Raw genomic sequence first — 24,820 nt, forward strand, 5'->3', positions numbered from 1 at the left:
TAGAGAAAAACTTAACACCGATTGAAAGAGAGAGGTTTCAGAATGAGACAGGATTGAATGTGGTAAAGAAAGTGAAATACTTGGGGATTAATATGACAGCCAAAAATGGGAACTTATTTAAAGATAATTACGAAAAATGTTGGACGGAAGTGAAAAAAGATTTAGAAATTTGGTCAAATTTGAAACTCTCGTTGCTGGGCCGTATTGCTGTGATAAAGATGAATGTATTGCCTAGAATGTTGTTTTTGTTTCAGACATTACAAATTGTAGATAAGATGGACTGTTTCAAGAAGTGGCAGAGAGATATTTCTAGATTTGTCTGGCAGGGCAAGAAGCCCAGAATAAAATTTAAGATATTAACTGATGCCAAGGAAAGAGGTGGATTTGCCCTGCCAGACCTTAAACTTTATTATGAATCAGCAGCTTTTTGCTGGCTGAAAGAATGGCTACTTCTTGAAAACACAGACATTTTGGATCTAGAAGGTTTTAACAATGTATTTGGATGGCATGCATATTTATGGTATGATAAGGTCAAAGCACACAAAGCATTCAAAAACCATATTGTTAGGAAAGCATTGTTTAATGTTTGGATAAGATACAAAGACTTATTGGAAAATAAAACCCCAAGGTGGCTGTCACCAATGGAAGCAAAAGCTCTGAAAAGGCTCAATATGGAGGCCAAATGGCCGACATATTGGGAAATTTTGGAGCAAGAAGGAGATAAATTGAGATTGCAGAGTTTTGAAAAATTAAAAAATAAAGTGAGAGATTGGCTCCACTACTATCAGATAATGGAGGCATATAATTTGGATAAGAAAATAGGCTTCCAAGTGGAAAAGTCAAAATTAGAAACAGAATTGTTAGAACCCAAAACTAAAAATTTGTCAAGAATGTATAACTTGCTGTTGAAATGGAATACTCAGGATGAAACGGTGAAATCTGCTATGATTAAATGGGCACAAGATGTTGGACATAATATTATGTTCGCTGACTGGGAACAGTTATGGACCACAGGTATGAAGTTTACGGCATGTAATGCCTTAAGAGAGAATATTATGAAAATGATATACAGGTGGTACATGACCCCAGTCAAGCTTGCAAAAATTTATCATTTGCCCGATAATAAATGTTGGAAATGTAAAGAAACTGAAGGTACATTCTTTCACCTTTGGTGGACGTGCCCAAAGATTAAGGCTTTCTGGGAAATGATATATAATGAACTGAAAAAGGTATTTAAATATACCTTTCTGAAGAAACCAGAGGCCTTTCTCTTGGGCATTGTCGGCCAACTGGTGCCAAAGAAGGACAGAACCTTTTTCATGTATGCTACAACAGCAGCAAGAATACTTATCGCAAAGTATTGGAAGACACAAGATCTACCCACTTTGGAAGAATGGCAGATGAAGGTGATTGACTACATGGAATTGGCGGAAATGACTGGCAGAATCCGAGACCAGGGAGAAGAGTCGGTGAAAGAAGACTGGAAGAAATTTAAGGACTATTTACAGAAATATTGCAAAATTAAGGAACTTTAGAAGGATGTTGGATAGAAACTAAGAGGTTTTTAGCTGTAATGCTTTAAGAGACATGGGAAAAAAAGGTTAACAATTGGGTAAAAGATTAATGGTAAGGATTTGCTGAACCAACAAATTGAATTGGAATACAAAGAAGGGAGGTATGAGGAGGTCCGGGGAAATAAGAGTAAGGAAGATAGGTTATGGAACATTATTGTGTTTTTAACTGTTTTATTTTGTATGTTTTTTCTTACTTTTTACTTTTTTGCTGTAATTTATACTTTTTTCTTTGTTTTCTGTATTTTTGTGAAACTTTAATAAATATCATTAAAAAAAAAAGAAAAGCAGATCATGCTTTTTTTTTTTTTTTTTTGAAAGAGGGAAGGGGGTGTTGAAAGGAAGCAGCTGATCGGTAAGGGATCGGAAGAGAGATAAGGGATGCTAGTGGAGGCTGCCTGGGAGGGGGGAGGTAAAAGCCCATGGATCCTCAGGATTTTTACATTGGGTCACTCCAAATTCACCATCATATCACATGGCACGTCCATGGCTACAGCCTGCACCAAAAAAATCATGCACCCACTGTTGCATGGGGCCGCAATGGTGCAAAAACATGCTTACAAAGCACGGATCCACATGGATTCTCAGGATTTTTGCATTGGGCTACCCCAAACTCACCGTCAAATCACATGTCTGTGGCCACAGCATGAACCACAAAAATCATACATCCACTGTTTTGTTCAGAATATTTTTCTTCTTCTTTTCCTCCTTTAAAAACTAGGCGTGTCTTATGGTCAGGTGCGTCTTACGGAGTGAGAAATATGGTAAGATGGGGGGAGAACCACATATTCTCCCTTGAACTCCTTGGAACAAAATGCCACAAATACATGATAAAGCAAATAATAGAGGCTAGCTTCCATATAAAACTAAACAAAAGATGCCTGCCTTAACAATTCACTGGGAGGCACCGAGAGCTACATTCTCGACCTGGATCCATCCCTAGATCAAGATGCTCCGGCGCCTTAGGGAGACCCTCCTTGGGAGACTCACTTTGTGGTTGTAGAAATGCCCGTTGATGGAGAAGCGGTGCCTCCTGATCCTCCGCTGCTCACTCGGGGTGCGGAGAGTCCCCCTGCGGCGCATGCCCACATCGCTCCGCGTCCGCATCAGCTGTGGCGCTTCTTCTTGCTGGGCTTTGAGATCGTTGTCATCTGAAACAGAGGAGAAAGGTGCGTCAAAAGAAGCTGACCTCCTCCAAAGAAATTCCAAACACCTGTATCTGAAGTGATGGACATAATGCAGGTGAGCTGCGCACAGGTGAGCTGCAAGCAAGCTGCCGGCCAGCCCTGTGGAGCCTCCTTTTATTGACACAAATATGCAAACCAGGCAGATACATTTTGGGCTGTGACCTTTACGCATCTTCCAGTCCCGAGATTGAGAGGTGGTACAAAGCTATTTTGGCACCTGTTTCCACCGCGTCATTTTCCCCTTGCACAGTGTATGACGAAGGAGACAAAAGGTGTCAGAGACAAAGGTTACAGACAGGGCACCGCAGACTACTGAGACCACAAAAGGTCAGACAGAGGGCAAGATGTTCAGACAGCTGTGGCTTGTCTGTGGGGGGGGGGTGCCCCGCACCCCAAGGTCACACATGCAGGCAGGCTGAGGCTGCCTGCGGGTGGGGAGTGTCCTCCCTCTGGACCCAACGATTCTCCCTACATGTATCTTTCAAAGTTTTCAAAAAAGAGAGGCCAGGCTCCATCCTCTGACACAGCCAGCAACACACATACAGGCCTACGGGGTCTGAACTGCAGGTAAAGGACCAGGAGGCAGCAATGCTGGAAGCTGCAAGAGGAGAGAGGGCTCCTATGGGAAACAGGCAAGCAGGATTTGAGCGTGACAGGCATCTGGTTGGCCACTGAAGAACAGGATGATGGATTAGGTGGGCCTGATCCAGCAGGCTCTTCTTATGTTCTTACATGATCTTCTCCTGGGAATTCCTCCTTCCCTCTCTGGCATGATAAGGACTCTGCAGGATCAGACCCAAGCCACATGTGCCCAACCAGGTGCTTCTGGGAAGCCCACAAACAAGATGTTCAGAATCAGGGGACAAATAACTCAGGTCCCCTTGCCTTCTTTTTTCCAATAAGAGAAGCACATTAGCATGGGGCGTGCTACCAGCTCACAATTTTTACGGACTCTTCGTACTGCGGGTTACTCAGTTTGCAACAAGCAGAACTTGCATGATGCACACAAAGCAGCCTGGTGTTCTACTCATGTGTAAAGGCAATGTGAAAGCGTGCAAAGCTCCATCCTCCTTGCTGCCTTTCACAAGCTGGAGGGCAAACAACTGAAGCACAAAACCTCCTTTATGTGTGGAGCATCTCTTTACAACAGAGAATTGGGGAATATGAAGAAGTGTTTGCCCTCCAGTTCACAAAGGGTGAAACTCAGTGGGCTTGTCCCTCTCCATGTGTTCCTTTTACACATGAGTAAGACTCCCTGAGAAAGGGACGCGGGTGACGCTGTGGGTTAAACCACAGAGCCTAGAGAAGGTCGGCGGTTCGAATCCCTGCAACAGGGTGAGCTCCCGTTGCTCGGTCCCTGCTCCTGCCAACCTAGCAGTCTGAAAGCACGTCAAAGTGCAAGTAGATAAATAGGTACCGCTTCAGCAGGAAGGTAAACAGTGTTTCCATGCGCTGCTCTGGTTAGCCAGAAGCAGCTTAGTCATGCTGGCCACATGACCCGGAAGCTGTACACCGGCTCCCTCAGCCAATAAAGCGAAATGAGCGCTGCAACCTCAGAGTTGGCCACGACTGGACCTAATGGTCAGGTACCCCTTTATCTTTAGGACTCCCAAAGAGGATATGGGAAGCTGGTGCTTTCGGTGAAGGCAGACGCTGGAGACATGGAATGCTTCTGTTAAGTTTTAAATGAAGGTGTCTGTGAGGCGTTAGGGTTATGGACGTTCAGCAGCAAGCAGAGAAAACAAAGGAAGGGTGAATACTGAAAATTGTTTCCTGGAATTGCTCTGAGATCCAGCTGCAATTCTGCCAGCACAGCCAATGTTCCTAGTTGCTACAGAAGCCAACATTTCCCCCTTCATTAGAGGTTTTCAAAGAATCGTAGAGTTGGAAGGGAGCCCCAGGGATCATCAAGCCCAACCCTGTGTGAGTTGGAGTGGTGCCACTATCCGGAGATAAAATCCATAGCCAGTGTTTTTACTGTGAGAAGAAGTCAACAATGTGCTATTCACAGACTCCTTTCCTACTCAGGGTGTCTTCGGCTACATTTGTAACGTGCTCCAACCTTCTAGGCCAAGGTCATTTGGATGTCAACTCCCTAACAATTGTGATCTAAAGTGCATTGCAATTTGGCCTCCTGCCCTGCAAACTCTAGACAGCATTTTAAAAAGCAGAGACATCACCTTGCCAACAAAGGTCCGTATAGTTCAAGCTCTGGTTTTCCCAGTAGTGATGTATGGAAGTGAGAGCTGGACCATAAAGAAGGCTGATCGCCAAAGAATGGATGCTTTTGAATTATGGTGCTGGAGGAGACTCTTGAGAGTCCCATGGACTGCAAGAAGATCAAACCTCTCCATTCTGAAGGAAATCAGCCCTGAGTGCTCACTGGAAGGACAGATCCTGAAGCTGAGGCTCCAATACTTTGGCCACCTCATGAGAAGAGAAGACTCCCTGGAAAAGACCCTGATGTTGGGAAAGATGGAGGGCACAAGGAGAAGGGGACGGCAGAGGACGAGATGGTGGGACAGTGTTCTCGAAGCGGCCAGCATGAGTTTGACCAAACTGTGGGAGGCAGTGGAAGACAGGAGTGCCTGGCATGCTTTGGTCCATGGGGTCACGAAGAGTTGGACACGACTAAACAACTAAACAACAACAGCAACCTGCAAACTCTGAACATTAAGAATGTAAGAGCCTGGCTGCTGGATCGGGCCAGTGGAGCCCCCTGTGTTCTAGTATCCTGTTCTCACAGTGGCCCACCAGATGACTCGGGGGGGACGATCCACAGAGAGGATCCGAACACAAGGGACATGTACGCCAGAAGCAAGGGACACGTACGCCAGTGTGCCAGAAGTAGTGTATATGTACGTGTACGAATGTTCCTCCAGGTGAGCACATGCTATTTCCGGCGCTCTTCCAACCCGGAAGTCGGTCCCCGTGGTGAGGGGGGAAAATGGCTCTGAGAAAAAAAATGGAATCCCCACGCCAATCCATGGAACAGCCGTGGGCTGGTTCCAGGAGGCTCATGGGCTGGAACCGGCCCATGGGCTTAGGTTGCCAACCTCTGGTCTAACTGGCTGCATTTACCCTTTCGCCTGCTAGAAAAAGGGTGAGAGCTCTAGTTCAAGAGCTTCCTCTGAGCGGCTGCTCCTTGAGATGAGAATGTGATGTGGCACGGAAAGCAGACCCTTAAGCGTTCCTCTAAGATTCCTGGCCTGGACCCAGAACATAATGAAATCCCTCTTAATCCATTTTTAATGGGCTCCTTAAACTCACATTTCAACTCACCATGTGTCAACCCACCCAAGCCTGCTCCTGTTTCAGATCTGAAACAAGCTGGGTGGCATTAAACAACAAAACAAAAAAATAGAAAGACATCTTAAAGACATCTTAAGAAGAGGCTGCTGGATCAGACCAAAGGGGGTCCATCTACCGTATTTTTCGCTTCATAAGATGCAGTTTTTTCTTCCTAAAAGTAATGGGAAATGTATGTGCGTCTTATGGAGAGAATGCGAGGTCCCTGGAGCCAAATTGCCCAGGGACAAAAAGCAGATCATGCTCTTTTTTTGAAAGAGGGAAGTGGGTGTTGAAACAAAGCCTCTGATCGTTTGCCGATCGGGAGAGAGATAAGGGACGCTAGAGATAAAGGAGGCTGCCTAGGAGGGGGGAGGTAAAAGCCCATGGATCCTCAGGATTCACTATCAGATCACATAGCATGTCCCTGGCTACAGCCTGCACTCAAAAAACCACGCACCCACTGTTGCATGGGGCCGCAATGGCACAAAAACGTGGTTACAAAGCACAGATCCACATGGATCCTCAGGATTTTTGCATTGGGTCACCCCAAATTCACCATCAGATCACATGTCTGTGGCCAAAGCATGAACCACAAAAATCATACATCCACTGTTTCGTTCAGAATATTTTTTTTTCTTGTTTTCCTCCTCTAAAAACTAGGTGTGTCTTATGGTCGGGTGCGTCTTATGGAGCGAAAAATACAGTAAGTCCAGGATACTGTCCTTACAGTGGCCAGCCAGATGCCCCAATGGGAAAGCTGCAAGCAGGATTTGAGCACAAAGAGCTGCACTCTCCTGTCCCGTGGCTTCCAGCAACTGGTATTCTGTTGCCGTCTCCTCCATGAGTTTGCCTAATACTCTTTTAAAGCCATTTAGGTGGGTGACCTCACCGCCTCCTGTGGGAGGGAGTTCCACAGTTTAACAGTCCTCCTGCAAGAGCTTCTCAGCAGATATGCCGACATGTGGAGGGTGTGGCCTGCAACCAACAGACTGGCTCCTCCTGTCCTCATTTTAGGACACTGCTCAGCTGAGAGAGAATGGTCAAGAGCACTACTGCCAGTCCTTCAAGGCATCCGAGTGCCAACTATGGAGGCAAAGAACAGCCTTCATGTGGCACATTATGAGTCCTGGACGGATCTCTTTGGGGGAGTGTCTCTCTTTCCCCATCAGCCTCCACCCCATTACCAGCAAGGAAATTCAAAGAGGCCGAGAAATGCTCTACAGCTCCCAGGCAGGCCCATGTGTGCCTCTGATGTGCTCAACCCCTTGGATGCTACACCTACCGTATTTTACGCTCCATAAGACACACTTTTTTTCCTCCTAAAAAGTAAGGGGAAATGTGAGTGCATCTTATGGAGCAAATGGTGCTGCGCAGAGAGGGAGAGCTGCGCAGCGCTCCTTCAGCAACGCGCCTGTCCTGCGAAGCTAGAGGAGGAACAGAAGGGGCTCCTTCTGTTCCTCCACCCGCTTCGCTGAAGGGGTGCTGCGCAGCTCTCGCTCTCTGCGCAGCGCCCCTTCAGCGAAGCACCTCTCCTGGCTTCTGCCTTAGTGGCGCGCAGCCTCTTTGGGCAGAGGGAGCCTTCATCTCACTGCCCTGAAGAGGCTTAGCGCGGCTATCCCAGAAGCCAGATCCCTCTTGCTGTTCTAGCTTCTGGGATTCAGAATATTTTTTTTCTTGTTTTCCTCCTCCCAAAACTAGGTGCGCTTTATGGTCTGGTGTGTCTTATGGAGCAAAAAATACGGTAACTTCCTGCTACAGCCTTAGCTGTGTTCTCTGGGAGGGCTGAGCAACACTCCTTTCATTTGGGCATCCCTTCTAAGCTGTTGCACAGAGGTTTAAACTTCCTCAAACTTGAGCATCAGAAGGTCACACTTAAAAATAATAATAAATGGCCTGCTGATCTTTGACAGATAAAATTAAGCTTGGACTGGTGCTGGTTTTCATCCCTCAATTATGGATTGCTAGGCTGCACATCAGTTAATCGTGATGGTCTTACTCTGAATGAGCTCCTGAAAACTTAGCGGGTGTGTGCAGATTTTGCAGCAGAGAAAACTGTTAATCCTGACCATGCCCTGCTCCTGGCCATGGGGAAGGCAAAAAGATGCAGGCCATTACTATTATTTTTTAAGTGTGACCCACAAGCATCTTCTCCTGCAACATGGAGCCCAAGGGGCTCACTTTTAATCTGGAGTGCTGAAGACCAGTGGCGAAGCTGCATGCTCCGGCACCGGGGGCATGGTGCGCCCCCCAGGGACGTGGAGTGCTACCTATGGGGGCATGGCACACCACCTGTGGGGGGGTGTCGTGCTTCCTGGGGGCGTGGCACATTGCCCGCGGGGGCGTAGTACCTGGAGCAGTGGGGGGGGGGGTAGCCCGTGTTCGGGGGGGGCGGCCACAATGGTACCCCCTCCCCGATGGTGCTGGGGGCATTGCGCTCCCCCGCCCCCCCATTCCTCCGCCAGTGCTGAAGGCAACTGCTTGTGGAGGGCAGCTGGCCAGATAGACAAGATCGGTACCCTGGCAGCTTCCAACTGGCCCAGGGCTTCCAAAGAGACACAGCAAAACATATTCAACCGCTGAGTGTTGTGCATGGAAGAAGAGGGAGACCTCAGCTAGGGTGGTTTTTGTTTTTTGCTTTGCACAAAAGTTTCTGAGCAGCAATTTCCATCAGCTATTTTACCTTAAACCCACTAGTCTTCCAAGCAGTGAGTGGGATTAAAATCCTTACTGCAGAAATGTCTAACAGTGGCCTTGTGGCTACAGCAACATGGGGCATTGCCTCTCCCACATTTCCTTCCCGAAGACCCGGACTACTGAAGCATCCTGTGTGACTCAAAAGCTTGCACCTGCAACTCCAAATAAATTGGTTGCTTTGTGCTTCTTATCCCAGGGGAACCAATGCAGATGCTGAGACTTTGGTTTATCTAAGCAGGGGTTGCCTGGCTTGCTTTGGTTTTTTAAGGGAAGGGAAAAGAAGAGGGGAGAGGCGAGAACGGCACAGTTCAGATTGCACAAAGCCTGTAAATGCCAAAACCCACGTGGTGGTTTTCTGTTTTGTTAAACAGGAAGGCCGATCTCGGATCAGAGAGCGAAGGGTGATGGGGAGAGGGGGAGAGAGAGCTTCTCCTGTAAATGTTTATTTCTCCATGGCAACTCTGCTTAACAATGACTCCTGTTATTCCCTTTCTAAAGAGAGGAGGGCTGTGTTGCCAAGGAAAAGGGGAACAAAGCTCATTCTTCCACACCACTCTGTGTGTGTGTGTGTTTCACGCTGGTCTCATGAACTCGGAGGCGCCTGGCTGCCCCTCAAGGCCAGCATCCTCCTGCTTTCCACGGGGGCCAACCAGACGCCTCTGGCAAAGTCCACAAGCAGGAGTTGAGTGCAGCCACTCTCTCTGCCTCTGGCCATGGAGGAAGGTAAAAAGTAAAGAGTAAAGGACCCCTGGATGGTCAGGTCCAGTCAAAGGCGACAACGGGGTGCGGCACTCATCTCGCTTTCAGGCCGAGGGAGCCGGCGTTTGTCCACAGGCAGCTTTCCGGGTCATGTGACCAGCAGGACTAAACCGCTTCTAGTGCAACGGGACATCGTGATGGAAGCAAGAGTACACGGAAACACCGTTTACCTTCCCGCCACAGTGGTACCTATTTATCTACTTGCACTGATGTGCTTTTGAACTGCTAGGTTGGCAGGAGCTGGGGCAGAGCAACAGGAGCTCCTGTTGCTCCGTCATGGGGAATCGAACCGCTGACCTTCTGATCGGCAAGCCCAAGAGGCTCAGTGGTTTAGACCACAGCGCCACCCGCGTCCCTCACATGCCGATCAGCCTTGACCTCCACAACTCTGTCACACGCACCCCCCCCCCTTTTAGAGCTACCCAGGCCAGAGATTGTGACTGCATCTGGAAGTGGCAAGTTTAACTCTGAACTGTATGGAGAAGTCATTCCTTTTAAGAACATAAAGAGAGTTTGGTGGATCAGCACCATCCACATCACAAGAGAACTCTGAAACAAATATTTAGACCCGAGATACAGATTGCTCTGATCCTTTTAGACACATAATTATGGCACTCCTAGCACAGGGTAAGCTCCCAGAAAAACACCTTTCAGAAACGGATTTACTACACTTCACAGTGAGTTATTGTCATAGATAAGGATTATACTCCATTATTGCATTATTTTCAGAAGATGGAGACCCCCAACTCCTTAGCACCAGTAGGCACCCCCAGCATCCTTCACTTCCCCTATCTTACCAATTCCCCCATCAATTCCGTCCCCATCCAACGAGGGCTCAGCTTCCATGACCTGAATGTCTGGTAAGGTTGACGGCTTTATGACTGACCTAAGTAGGGAAGAGACAAAATAAGAGAATTCGGGATTTAGAAAATACCTTGAAAGATTTCCCCAAGCATTCTAAAAACACAGATTGATGCAAGCAATTATTGTTCGTCTGCTCGTGTGAATAGTAAACACAGCACAAACTCATAGTGGCAAGTTATGTGAGCGTGATGGTTTTGTTGTTGTTGCAAGATGCATTCTTTAGCTGTGATTCCTGCACTGCAGGGAGGGTTGGACTAGATGGCATCAGGGGTCCCTTTCAACTCAACAATTCTAGGATTCACCACAGAAGTAGCCAGCATGATCTTCTGTGTGCCCTCTGCACCCCACTTCAGACTCTAATAGACACATGGACACCAAAGAGGGCACACTTTGAAAACATGATGTCAGAATTGCCTCAAGTCGGATGTTAGGCAGGAAGCAGGGATAAAATTATGTGTGAGGCTTCAATATTTTTGAATGCTTTGCTTAGTAAAACAGCTCCCTGCATGCAGCAAAACAAGAAGAGGGAATTGCAAAATCTTTTGACCAAGGTGCACTTATTTTTTGCAGGCAGGGAAAATTCAAAACTGCAACCGTCCCTGGAGTCTGAAGCTCCAGCCTCCAGAATCCTACCACCACCTTCTGTGTAATGTGTAGAATGGATCTGTGCCATGTTAGCAACAGACTCTGGTTACAGCAGAAATTACTGAGCATTTCCCAAAGCTTTAAAAACAAAAACAGCAACCAAGAGGCTCTGTTGCCATCCTGACTATAATTTCTACTTACAAAAACTCTTTATTTATCTGCAACTTGTGATCATGTAGATTACAGTGTTCCACAAGCAGAAATAATCAAGGTCACGGTGCCACTTGTATAGTCTGGGCTGCATATTTTGCACTTCCCAAGTTGGTTTGTTCATGGGGATCCTAGATGCAGACAGACCAGCCTTGTACTTGGCCGTATCTTATTTTCTACCCAAGGAGAAGGGGCAGAGAGCAGTGTGAGCCCAGCAGGGGCAGGACTTGAAATCTCTCCCCTAAAATCCAAGTCTACTTCTCCAGTGTTCAGGAAAATCAATGATATTTCTTCCCATTAAAAAAAAGGTTTATGATTTTCTCAGTTTGTTTCTGGCCCCAATCCACCCCCACCCTTGTTTCTACACATCAAGGTGCCACTTTCCTTACCGATATTACACGAGTTCAAACCCTCCCTTAAGTCCCTGATCACAGGAAAAGTTAAAACAAAATGGTCACGGTGATAGAATTATAGAGTGGGCAGGGACCCATCTAATCCCACTCCCTGAAGGGCAGGTACCACAACTAAAGCATTCCTGGCACAGGGCCACCCATCTCTGCATAAAAGCCTCTAATGACGGAGAGTCCAGTGTCAAACACCTCTTACCATCAGAAAGATCTTCCTAATGTTTAGTCAGAATCTCCTTCTTTGTCATTTGAATCCACTGGTTCGGGGCTTTCCCCCTGGAGCGGCAGAAAACAAGCTTGCTCCACCTTCCATGTGGCAGCCCTTCAGATGTTTGAAGAGGGCCATCATATCTCCTCTCATTCTCCTCTTCTCCAGACTAAACATACTCAGCTCCTTCAACCGTTCCTCATAAGGCCTGGTTTCCAGACCCTTGCTCACCCTCCTCTGCACACGTTCTAGCTTGTCAACCTCCTTCTTATATTGTTGTGTCCAGAACTGGACAAAGGACTCTGACCAAGGCAGAAGAGAGCAGGACTATGACTTCCCTCGATGTGGAAACTCGCCTTCTGTTGATGCAGCCTCAAATGCCATCAGCTTTCTTTAGCTGCTGCGTCACACTGGACTCATGTTAAGCTTGTGGTCTGCTAAGACCCCTAGATATTTTTCTCACACACACTCACACAAACCTGCCCTGGATTGTGTACTGACCCGTGTGCTCCCAGGTTGCAGCCGGAATGCCAGGAGGAGGACGAAGGCGGGGGGCGGATGCGCTGGTTGTCGTCTTGCATCTGCAAGCGGATGGGCCTGCGCAGCCCCCAGGAGATGTTCAGCAAGCCCTCCACGATGAACTCCCCTTCTTCCTAGAGGGCACATGAGAGAAGGGACTCAGGGATGGTCCAGAAGCTGGTCTGCTCCAAGGATGCTGCAGTAAACTTCCCCAAGCCCCAAGGATGCTGGTTCTACCTCCAGAGCTGGACCACAGCTCTAACGGAAATGTTAACAAAATATACCCAAACTCTGCACTATCTGAAAATGAAGAACAGCTTTTCAAAAGTTTGGCATCCATTTACTGAATACATTAAGGTAAAGGAACATGGGCTGGCAGCCCCCCTCTTCTCATGCGCTCCTATGGATAAACATTATTGGATAATGTACTCTTCAAGGTTGGGACACGGGTGGCACTGTGGATTAAACCACAGAGCCAAGGACTTGCTGATCAGAAGGTTGGCGGTTCGAATCCCCTCAACGGGATGAGCACCCGTTGCTCGGTCCCTGCTATGCCAACCTAGCAGTTCGAAAGCATGTCAAAGTGCAAGTAGATAAATAGGTACCACTCGGGTGGGAAGGTAAATGGCATTTCCGTGTGCTGCTCTGGTTCTTAGTCATGCTGGGCACATGACCCGGAAGATGTACGCCGGCTCCCTTGGCCAATAAAGCGAGATGAGCGCAGCAACCCCAGAGTCGGCCACGACTGGACCTAATGGTCCCTTTACCCTTTACCTTTACTCTTGAAGGACAATTGTCTGGAATTATAACACTGCTTTTGGAATAGTACCATTCCCTCCTTTCTCCTCATATCCTTTCTTTACCCCCCCCTCTTGGTTTGCTCTTTTCTCTTTCTCTTGACTGTTGCTGCCATTGCTTTTTGTGTATTATAAAGTGAAAATAAAAGCAAGCACCAAAAGAAAGGATGCTGGTTTCAACTATATTTATTTTGCTTCCTAAGATTTACATACCACTTAATTGCTTTTCCCGCCAGCAGACCTGGTACAAAAAGAGCTTTCGAGCTCTCCGCCTTGCTTGCATTTAACTTGCACACTTTAAGCCAGCTGGCCTTCAACCGCATGTGGTTGAAACTGTGCGAGTTAAACGTGCATAAGATGCAATCATACTGTATTCCTCTGGAAGGATCATTTTAGTTTTTAAAAGCAGGTTTCCAGCCCTCCTGAATGCATCATTAAAAGTGCATGGGCAGCACATGCTGAATTCTCAAGAGTTGGGAAAAGGGGGAGGCCAAAGGAAAAACCCAGAGTCTGGGGGTGTCAGAGTTCTGGGGCCTCGCACAGTCCAAAAATAGTAAAACTGGAATTAAAACTGAAGAGTAAACTCTGCACTGCAATAATTCAAAAAGCATGCACCTATGAGCCTTTTTGCATGCATTACACCGTTTGCAGGACCCAGCTCCTTTAGGCGAGGAGTTCTGGTGACTTGGGTGCAGAGTTTCATTTTTGGAATCATGCTCAGGTCACACACCCCTGGTCACAACATTCTCCCCTAACTTGTCTCTGCGTAGAAAGGTCTTCTCACCTCTCGATGCCGGAGCTGCAAGTTCTGGCCTTCGTAGTAGAGATTGTAGGTCTTCAAGTGCAACAACAGTTCATTTCTGGAAGATGTGGAACAAGAGCTGTTAGAAGAGCAAATGGAAGAGTTGTCCAGCTCTCTTTGCCACATGTAGTGGCTTTGTCCAAAAGTTGCTGCTTTTTGCAGTAAAATATTTAAGGAAATTGGAGCTGACCCCTGACCCCAAACTTGCTCCACTTTCATGGCTCTCCTGAGAAGCCTCCAAGGAAAGCCAAGGTTCCACAGAACATGCTTCTCCAGCCACACATTTCATTGTCCCATCAGAAAATGGCATGCACTTTCTGAGAGTCCTTTCAGAGTCCTGAAAGTTGGGGATAATTCAGAATGAAATCCCCAAGTGTCAGAAAAGGTTATTTATGTACGCAGCAACTGCGACCCATGTTTTGTTAGCCCCCAAATGGAAAATGTTATGTACTGAAGTTCTCACCCTGGGCCAGCAGGGGGATACTGTAGATAGTTATGCAAATGAAGGATCGAAAAGTGATGTTCAGTGATTGGATAGTTTTATATGCAAATGAAGGATCGAAAAGTGACGTTCAGTAATTGGATAGTTTTAGAACGTTGCAACAGTTACAATTGTTCTGTAGCTCTATATAAGCAGGCTGACTGAGCTCCTCAGCTCAGTTCTGTTCCAGCTTACAAAATAAAGAGCTGCTTTGGAGAAATCGCTGTGTCGTCTGCTATGTCAACCCACAACTTAACAGAAAACATGCGAGGTCCCAACCAAAGAAGAATGGCAACTTAAGTTGGCAGAATATGCACAACTTGCATGCTTAACATATAGAATAAGAGAACAAGAAGAACATATGTTTAAAGAAGACTGGAAAACATTTATTGAATATATGGAATATAATTGTATACAGCTGAAAATGCTGGCAGCATTAAGATAAATTCAACAGTGTAAATAAGTTTCGATGGATGCAATAATCATGGAATACTGATTGGTATAGTTTTTGTTAAATATGCAGGGATTTAAGATATGTAAAATGAACCACGGAAAGAGAAGAAGGGAAGTCATGGATATCTCAAGGATGCAAAATAAGTATTTGAAACTGTAAAACAGAAAATTTAATTTTAGAGAGAGAGAGCATGCACTCAATGTCCATCTTCCTGTAGGGAGTTCTCTAGGCTAGAAATGAATGGCTGGTTGTAACTGCCCTCATTTCCCCTGTGCCCACAGCTTCATGACATACAGGCAACTCACAGCTTATGCAGCAGTTCGGTTCTGGCTGTCAGTGTGTAAAAACAAAATCACGTGAAGCCAGGAGCCCCTGGAACTGCCCCCAACCCACAGGGAAAGGACTCTTTATCTTGCTCTGGGAAGGTCACAGGAGGGCCAGAGCCAGTGTGGTGTAGTGGTTAAGAGCGGTGGGCTCGTAATCTGGTGAACCGGGTTTGATTCCCCGCTCCTCCACATGCAGCTGCTGGGTGACCTTGGGCCAGTTACACTTCTCTGAAGTCTCTCAGCCTCACTCGCCTCACAGAGTGTTTGTTGTAGGGGAGGAAGGGAAAGGGGATTGTTAGCCGCTTTGAGACTCCTTTGGGTAGTGATAAAGCAGGATATCAAATCCAAACTCTTCTTCTTCAGGGAGCCCACTAGGTGAGGCAACGCCTTCCTTACCGGCCTCCAGAACTGTCCCAGAGCCCTTGTGCCTCTTTCCCAGAGGCCGGTGAAGAAGACAGCCCCTTGCTTACTAGGCTTTGGAAAGGCGGTGCGAGGGCTCTCAGAGCATCCTTGAGTCCTCATGTCTCCTTCCCAAAGCCCGAAAAAGTGAGGGAGACTCTCTGGGTGTGCAGAGAACATAAATACATGGAGAGCAAGAATTGGTGGGTTTCCTCCATTCTCTATTTATTCACCCCGCCACTCCAATTGCATAAATATGATTAGCATAAGATGCAAGTTGCTGGTGCTCAAGTCTCTCCTCCCTTCCTTGCACGTGCTTGCAGTTATACACAGACACCAACACACCAGACCCCAGGGATTGGTGCCAGCTGCAAAGAACAAAGGTCTGCCCGGAACACGCAGCCAGCCTCCGACTTACTTCGAAATGTACTTGTCGTGCCCACAAGGGACCGGGTAGTTCTCGCTTATGTAGTCCATCCTTGGAAAGTGTCTTTCATCAGGAACAGAGGCCTGTGGCGAAAGGGGAGGCGGGAAACTGCTTTAAAGCACACAACAATTTACTTTCTGAGATAAATGAAAAGAACATGCTAATCGTTCGTTCAATTCAATGGCGATTTTGCAGACCTCTAATGGGTTTCAGATCCATGGATTGTAGTGGGGAGGGAGGGGAGTCCAAAAGGTGCAGAAAACAAACCCCTGCTTGTTTTCCTGGAATACCATTCTGAGAAACAGGAGGTGGAATGGACTGGCCAGCACCTCAGGCCTTACTGCAATTACTATGTTTATTTCTATCCCACCTTCTGCCCGGACAGACACTTGAGGTGGGTTACATAAATCAAAACAACACAAAGCATATATATATATATATATAAAACAATTAAAACATTCAGGAGCCATTATGGCTAGAAGCCACCAATAGCCCTCTCCTCCATGAATTACCTTTTCTTTGGCATAATGTATTCTGCCTAATAATAATAATAATAATAATAATTTATTATTTATACCCCGCCCATCTGGCTGAGCCTCCTCAGCCATTCCAATCAAGTATTAAAAACAATACAACATTAAATATTAAAAACTTCGCTAAACAGGGCTGCCTTCAGATGTCTTTTAAAGAGAAGATAGCTGCTTATTTGCTTCACATCTGGTGGGAGGGCGTTCTACAGGGCGGGTGCCACTACCGAGAAGGCCCTCTGCCTGGTTCCCTGTAACTTGACTTCTCGCAATGAGGGAACCGCCAGAAGGCCCTCGGCGCTGGACCTCAGTGTCTGGGCTGAACGATGGGGGTGGAGACGCTCCTTCAGGTATACTGGACCAAGGCCGTTTAGGGCTTTAAAGGCCAGCACCAACACTTTGAATTGTGCTCAGAAATGTACTGGGAGCCAATGCAGATCTCTCAGGACTGGTGTTAGGTGGTCTCGGTGGCCACTCCCAGTCACCAGTCTGGCTGCCGCATTCTGGATTAATTGCAGGTTCCGGGTCACCTTCAAAGGTAGCCCCACGTAGAACACATTGCAGTAGTCCAAGCTATGCTATGCTATGCAATTTGGACTGAACGTGTACATTGCTAAGTGACACAAAGGGTTTTGTAGAGCACTGAAGCCCTCCAGCTGACCACACATTAGCCGTCCAGCTTCTGAAATTTTCACAGGCATCACACATATCTTTGAAGTCATAAGGACTAGATACTTAACAGGGAAAGACAAAGCTCTCCAGTGCTGAATCTGACTCCTGTGCCGAATGCCACTCTGAACCCCATATTCTTTTCGCTTTCTCTCTGGGATTTCATCTTATGCCACCTCTGAGCATAATCTCTTGTTTTGGCTGCTGTAGCTTAACAGGTGTCCACAAATCTTTCTTTGTATCTGCCTGAAGACGCAAAGCAGGAAGCCCAGAAGTCTTAACACTGCTGCATCCGCTGCTGCATCCGCCAAGCATTGTTCTTGGGTTGGGGGGAGCAAAACAGAAGCACTAAGAATATCACCACCTCCCAGCAGAGCGGCTGACGAAATTCTGAATTTCCTGCCTCCTCTGAGCTGCTTTCCTAACCAGCCTGACAGCTGTCTGTTTCATGGCCTCTCCTTCTGGGGCTGTTCAGCAATGAAGCTCAAGACTTGCACAAAGCAAAGGATAAAATGATATCTCCACCCCCACCCTATTTCCAAACTACAGTGCCGTTGTCTCTTCAAGACTGGCAGCGGTGGCTGGGAGTGCCTTTCTTCAGCTCTGGCTGGTTTGCTGGGCTGGATCGTTGCAACATGCTCTGTGTGGGGCTGACCTTGAAGACGACTTGGAAACTTCGGTCAGTCCAAAACACAGGAGCTGGCTGGCTGGGGTTCCACTTAGATCTCATATAACCCATTTTGAAACAGCTGCGCTGTTTCTGGACCCAATTAAGGTGCTCACATTAGTGTTTAACGGTGCTATTTTTCTAGAAAAAGAGGTGCCGGAACTCACCATGAACGCCTCCCTTGTTCTCTTAGAATGGCAATGGTGTCTGTCTGAGAGGTGCCGGAACTGAGTTCCAGCTGGGAAAAAGCCCTGGTGTTTAAAGCCCTAAATGTCTCAGGCTCCAAAGACCTGAGAGGCTGCCTCCAAGATCAGAACAGGGGGACCCCTGGATAGTTCCTCCACCCTAGAAGGCTTGGCATGGTGGTGGCCCAGGCAAGAGGGCCTTCTCTGTGGTGGCCCCTTAGCTGTGAAACTCCCTCCCTGCAAAGGTGCATCTGGCATCTGCATTGTACGGCTTTCGGAGGATGGTTGTAAGTTGTTTTTAGTTGTTATTAACATTGTGCTTTAATGCTGTAAAGGTAAAGGTACCCCTGACTGTTATGTCCAGTCAGAGACGACTCTGGGGTTGTGTGCTCATCTCGCTCTGTAGGCTGAGGGTTGCTGGCGTCTGTCCGCAGACAGCTTCCAGGTCATGTGGCCAGCATGACTAAGCTGGTGAACCAGAGCAGCGCATGGAAACACCGTTTACCTTCCTGCCAGAGTGGTACCTATTTATCTACTTGCACTTTGACGTGCTTTCCAACTGCTAGGTTGGCAGGAGCAGGGACCAGGCAATGGGAGCTCACCCCGTCGCAGGGATTTGAACCGCCGACCTTCTGATTGGCAAGCCCTAGGATCAGTGGTTTAGACCACAGCGCCACCCGCATTGTTACCCATGCTCAAACCTTAGGGTGAAGGGCAGGTAATAAACAAACAAACCATTTGCCCTCCCCAACACCTGAGGGCCACAAGCGAGCCAAGGGGGCACTTGGGCAGGCCACCTCTCCCACAGTGCTCCACCTGAGGCTTGCTGCCTCAAACAAATGCAGCCGGGGAGGGGCACAGCCAGCGCACACCCCGTGAGCAGCGCATGCAAGACACCCCCCTGGAAGCACACAGCCAGGGCTGGTTACCTCTCTGTTTGCTTTCTCAGCCAAGAGTCTTTGCCAAAGGCACTGCCCGGGTCGTGCTGGGCGATGGGGACTCAGCAGGCAAGATGGAGAGACGTCCTAATCAGGCCAGGAACAGCAAAACCATCTCTAGCAGTGCACTGGCTCAGGTGTATGGGAATGGGGCAGGGGGAGGATTTGCCAGGCATCATCTTAAAAACTCCTGTCATGTCTTACTCGCCTTTTCTCTAAACTAGAAAGTCACAAATGCTGCATCTTAGATCTCCCACATCCTGCCTGGTTTGGCCCTGAGCTTAGAAACAGATGAGGTTTCCTGTGTGCATTTGGGGTGGGTGAGGGCAGAGGACAACAGCTCAGCTGGACTGCAAAGCAGAGAGTTTACTAGGAATCCAAAGACTCCCACCAGATGCTCTGCGGGATTTATTCTTCTCCATCCTTGACACCCGGGACCAGAGTGGGGCTTCTGCAGACCGCTGTCAAGTCATTCACCAAGTCAGGAAACCCCTGGGCAAGAGATGTTGGACACAATATAATGTTGGAAGACTGGGAAAGGTTGTGGAAGAAAGGGGTTAAGTTTACTGCATGTACGGTATTAAAAGAAAACATTAGGAAAATGATGTATAGATGGTGCTTAACCCCGGTAAAATTAGCAAAGATTTACCACACGAATGATAATTTATGTTGGAAGTACAAAGAAAAAGAAGGCACCTTTTATCACATGTGGTGGACGTGTCCCAAGGTTAAGGAAAGATTTATAATGAGTTGAAAAAAATGTTGAAAAATACATTTGTTAAGAAACCAGAAGCCTTTTTACTTGGAATAATAGGACTGGAATTGCCCAAAAAAGATGTTACGATTATTTTTGTATGCCACTACAGCGGCAAGACTGCTATTAGCTAAAAATTTGAAATCTCAAGAAATACCAACTGTAGAAGAATGGCAGATGAAGATGTTGGACTTTTTGGAGCTGGCCGACCTGACTGGAAGGATCCGTGATCAGAAAGAAGAGGAACACCAAGAAGATTGGAAGAAATTCAAAGACTATCTAGCTAAATATTGTAATATAAGATCATTAGAAGTCCCTTGAAAGTATCAATTAGGCTTAGGATTAGAATAAGGAGTTGTAAAGAACTATGGATTTAGACTAATAAGAAAAGAGAAGAAGATAGTAAATTGAAGGATTTAATTTTATTAGAAAGAGGATTTTGGAAAACTGTTACAATGAAATTCAGTTAGGGGGGATTTGAGGAAGTCAGATAACAATGAAAGATAAAATGGGTTCTAGATGTAATAAGTGTTTATATTTTTCCTTTTTCTTTTCTTTTAGTATTGTAATGTCTTTTCTTTTGTGTGTATGATATGTTATATTTGTCATAAAAGTGGGGAAACAATTTTAAAAAATTGGGGGGGGGAGGAAACCCCAGCCCCCCATTCTGCACCCTGGAGAACAACGAGAGGTTCAGAGCTGGCAAAAGCAGCACTGAGGTCCTTGAGAAAGAACCTCCCCCCCCCCAACCCTTAAAAGTACAGCTCACATGTCCTGCTCAAAAGGACCCCTCAAAGATAAGGCTCCAAGGCTTCTATGATTCGCAGACACAATTTCCATCAGAAGCAGCTGAGTTCCTGCCTCTTTCCAGATGTCCTGGTGTGGGAGCTTAATTCTATTTGGCAACCCAAACTCTGAGCATCCACTGCACCGGTTAGGAGGAAGGAGCAGAGCCAGCTGGGCAAGGAAGCATCTCTCCCTCCAGAGAGGAGATTTTGGAAGCAGCTGCACTAAAGAGAAGCAAGCAGGGGCAGAAGAAGGTGCTAGTCCAGACCACGGGCCCATTTCCAGTAGGAAAAGAGGAGCAGAGTGGTCCCAAATGGGTGTAGCTAAAGGAGGAGGAGGGCTGGAGCTACAAGGCAAACAGAACTTTCTTTTTAACTGGTATGTGTGTAGACACAAGAAGAGCCTGCAGGATCAGGCCAATGGGGGCCTATCTAGTATAGCAGGGCGCTCTCCCCTCCTGCAGTTTCCAGCAACTGGTATTCAGAAACATCGCTATCGCCAACTGCAGAGGCAGAGAGCAGCTGTCATGGCTAGTAGCCATCAACAGCCCTCTCTTCAATGAATTTGTCCATCTTCTTTCAAAGCCACCCAAGCTGAAGGTCACGACTACTTCTTGTGGGAGGGAGTTCCACGGTTCAACTACGCCCTGCGTGAAGTATGACTTCTTTGTATCTGTGCATGCCGGTTTCCCGCTATTGTAAGGCCTTAATTTCTAGTCAACTAGTTTACGTTTTTATCACTGCTTTCATTCTTGTGAGCTGCTCTGACCTTTTAAGGAGCATCGATGAAATCAAAATACCTGCAAGAGATGTTTTAAATTTTGAATTCTTTGCACGGCCTGCCCACCCTGAAATGACTCAGCCATGAAGCTGGGTGTCACCCAGCACTGGAAGCCCAGTGCCCACTGTTTACTCACCAGGGCTGATTCTGCATTCGCTTTGTGTGTGCATGCATTTAAAAAAATTTTGGAGGGCCACAGTTCCTCTCCCCCCCCCCCCCAGTTATGGGGATAAAATGCCGCTGGGGAGACAACATATGCTGCCTCCTGCCTAAGCTTCTTTGAGGAAGCTTTAAAAAGCCACACAATTAATGTTGGGGCCTTTGTGTGCAGTGCAAACACTGGTGTGTTGTGAGGACGAAAAGCTTTGCAATAATCCAACCTAGAGTGTCATTGGCCTTTGGACCAGCTGTTACGCCTGCCGTCCATTCCTCCTTCAGCAGGACCACTGGGCCTCCCCTCTCTCCCCGCCTCCTCGGCCACCCTCCTCCATCTCGGTCTGCTCTCGGAGGCAGCCCTTCCCATCTGGCCTTGCTGAAAGTCGCTCCATTTGTCAGCCTCTCTCCTGTTAATGGAGACACAGAACCATCCACCTGCCTCATGGCAGCGTAGCTCCCAGCTGCCCAGGGATGAGCGATGGAGGAAGGAATAGAGGAAAGAGAAGGGGAGGAAAGAGGCCACACCACACCAGGTGTGGAACAACGTGCAGAAGCACAAAAATAAACTCCACAGCACACCGCGCTACCCTGCTTAAAAGAGGTTATTCTGCACACACCATCACCTTGTTCGGGCATGTGGTACCCATTTAAAGGTAAAGGGGCCCCTGACAGTTAAGTCCAGTCGCAAACGACTCTGGGGTTGCGGCGCTCATCTCGCTTTACAGGCCGAGGGAGCCGGCGTTTGTCCGCTCCACAGACAGTTTTTCCAGGTCATGTGGCCAGCATGACTAAGCCACTTCTGGCGCAACAGAACACCGACAGCAGAGCAGCGCACAGAAACGCCGTTTACCTTCCTGCTGGAGCGGTACCTATTTATCTACTTGCACTTTTTGACGTACTTTCGAACTGCTAGGTTGGCAGGAGCTGGGACCGAGCAACGGGAGCTCACCCTATCACAGGGCTTCGAACCGCCGACCTTTTGATCGGCAAGCCCAAGGCTCAGTGGTTTAGACCACAGCGCCACCCACCTCCCTTCTGGTACCCATTTACTTCTTGCATTTTTTCAAGGTGGCGTACACGGTTTCCCCACTTGTCATGTAATCCCAACAACCCTGTGAGGTACATTAGGGAGAGAAGACAGTGACTGGTTCAAGGTCACCCAGTGAGCATCATGGCCGAGCGGGGAATCAAACCCTCGTCTCCCAGGTCCCTGGCTTCCATGGCCAGTCAGGGCTACCCATAAACTCTGAATGCACAAAGAGGTCCTCAACAGTGGAAACCTCTGCTTTCAGTGCTGGCCGTGGCTCAGTCTGAAGCAGGGTGTGTTTGCTTCCAACATGGGGACAGGAACCCTGAGAGATGGAGGTTCCTTCTCTTGGACATGGAAAAGGAGACCACTCTGTCAGACTAACACTGGGTGCTTGGTGTGGGGCTGTCGAAGGGAGGGGGCTGACCCCACACTTTCCTGCAAGCTTTTTCACATGATGGGAACCAGACAGCTGAACAGGGCTTTGGACAGTCCCATGGCTGAACTGAGGAAACCAGATCCACCAGCATTTCATAAATGAATCCAGGGACGCCCTGGTCGCCTCCCTCTTCCCACCCCAAGGCTCAGAGCCTTCCTCCCACCCTGACCCACTGCCAAAGGCACAACTCAGTTGTGTAATGATGAGCGCCAACTGGAGCTTTTCCAGTGTTTTATTACTGCAGATCATGGCATCAGTACAGCTGGCATAAACTTGATTTAAAATAAACCCCTCAATGGACTTTCCTGACCCTGATAAGAGTCCTTATCATCCTGGAAAAGCTTCCTGATCTCTCAAGACTTTATGTAAATATCAGCACAGTAATCTGTTGTTAGCAAAATTTAATTCACATCTCCTCTAAAAAGAATGGGCTCCACATAGAAGACAGGAAACAAACAAAGATAAACCACTTTGTCATTTCTCACTAGGATTATATTCTTTCAACTACAAACTAAGTCAGGTAAGCAGAATAACTAGCAGACAGGAACTTGTAAGAAATGAAAAATGAAACAGAGGAATCAAGGTGTTCTTACCGAATTACTCACCTAAAAGACCCCTTCCCTTCTCCATAACCTAACATTGGCCCCCGTACTTTCAGTTTCAATGGTTTGTCAGCTCTAACAGCTCCAATACGGACCCCTTTTCACTCTGTGCTCTCAAGGACCAGCCTGAGAGCTTTGCTCCAGGTATCCGCTCCTCTCTCCCCTTGTTGCTGTACTTTTAGCTGAGTCTGTGTCAAACGCCACATGTTCTCTCTTTAGGCTTTTGACAAGGAACCTCCTTGTCCTCTTTAGATCAAGCTGTGTCCGTAGTGTGCGAGTTGCTGCCTGCTTCTACTGTAACTTTGCTCTCTGAAGCAGCATGTACACACACCGTCAGTTTCATGACAAATAATAAGCCAACCTTTTGGACAAGGGAGTGAGTGCTGGATATGCAGACACACACTTTTGTAACAGTCGCTTCTGCTCAACTCCTTTAGAAGCCAAGAGGTCATTTGATCCTTAGGTTAAAGATATACTACCAACATCTATTCATCCTGCAATAAGTTACTAGCTGCCCAAGAGGCAGCTCAGCAGCTGAAGTGTGGGCACAACGACAGAGTGAGCATTGATTGGCATCTTGAGTGTTCAGCCGCATGCACGACCCTGGGCTCCACCAACCAGGCACCTTTGGGACATTTTGAGCGGCAACTCCGATCAGATTCAGACAGCACAACTGTAAGATGCTGGGGCTGATGGGAGAATGTTGATGCTGACTTAAGACAGATTTTTTGTTGAAACTACACTGAAAAGGATATATCAAGAACTCTGGCCAAAAGTTTCAATATAAGGAATAATTCCTACTCAAGAGTTGAAATGAAAAACGTGTGTATTCTGCTAAGAAATGTGGAATTTGTTCCTGTGAGTCGCTCTGTTCGGAAGATTCAGCACTGCTGGATGAAAATTCAGTTGTTGATCTAGGTTGAATACTAGTGTTCATGGATTTCTGCATCCATGGGAACACGTGATCTGATTCGTAATCCCTACGATCGCGTTCAAACTTCCTTAGTTTCTCAATTTTTATATTATCCGAATAATTCTTAAGTTCTACTTGTAATTGTTTAAATTTAGATTCAAACGTCTCCAAATCAAATTGTTTATGTGATTCCTCAGTGATTCCAACAGCTTCTTTGTCCAAACGTTCAGTCTCTTTAATTGCAAATTCTGTGATTAAAGTCATCAGACGTTTGAATCTAAATTTAAACAATTACAAGTAGAACTTAAGAATTATTCGGATAATATAAAAATTGAGAAACTAAGGAAGTTTGAACGCGATCGTAGGGATTACGAATCAGATCATGTGTTCCCATGG

General features: G+C 47.2%; 1 protein-coding gene and 2 long non-coding RNA genes across 4 annotated transcripts in view; 1 reads left to right on the plus strand and 2 right to left on the minus strand.

Moving 5' to 3' along the window:
* LOC308483579 overlaps positions 1-24,820 on the minus strand; it is a 140,004-nt gene that overhangs the window by 112,352 nt on the left and 2,832 nt on the right. The window lies entirely within an intron of this gene.
* The window catches only part of RASSF2 (Ras association domain family member 2), a 47,263-nt gene that overhangs the window by 15,189 nt on the left and 7,254 nt on the right, over positions 1-24,820 (minus strand). For both annotated transcript variants that reach the window (XM_081017537.1, XM_081017538.1), the window contains exons 2-6: positions 15,973-16,064; positions 13,877-13,952; positions 12,278-12,429; positions 10,300-10,388; positions 2,562-2,722 (exon numbers count right to left, since the gene is read on the minus strand). In XM_081017537.1, coding sequence (XP_080873663.1) covers positions 2,562-2,722; positions 10,300-10,388; positions 12,278-12,429; positions 13,877-13,952; positions 15,973-16,031 — 537 coding nt within the window. In that variant the 5' untranslated portion in view covers positions 16,032-16,064. The remainder of the gene's footprint in view (positions 1-2,561; positions 2,723-10,299; positions 10,389-12,277; positions 12,430-13,876; positions 13,953-15,972; positions 16,065-24,820) is intronic.
* LOC308483604 overlaps positions 1-24,820 on the plus strand; it is a 90,342-nt gene that overhangs the window by 4,645 nt on the left and 60,877 nt on the right. The window lies entirely within an intron of this gene.

Source organism: Podarcis pityusensis, assembly GCF_964106645.2.
Source record: "Podarcis pityusensis genome assembly, chromosome: 8".
Classification (NCBI taxonomy): domain Eukaryota; kingdom Metazoa; phylum Chordata; class Lepidosauria; order Squamata; family Lacertidae; genus Podarcis; species Podarcis pityusensis.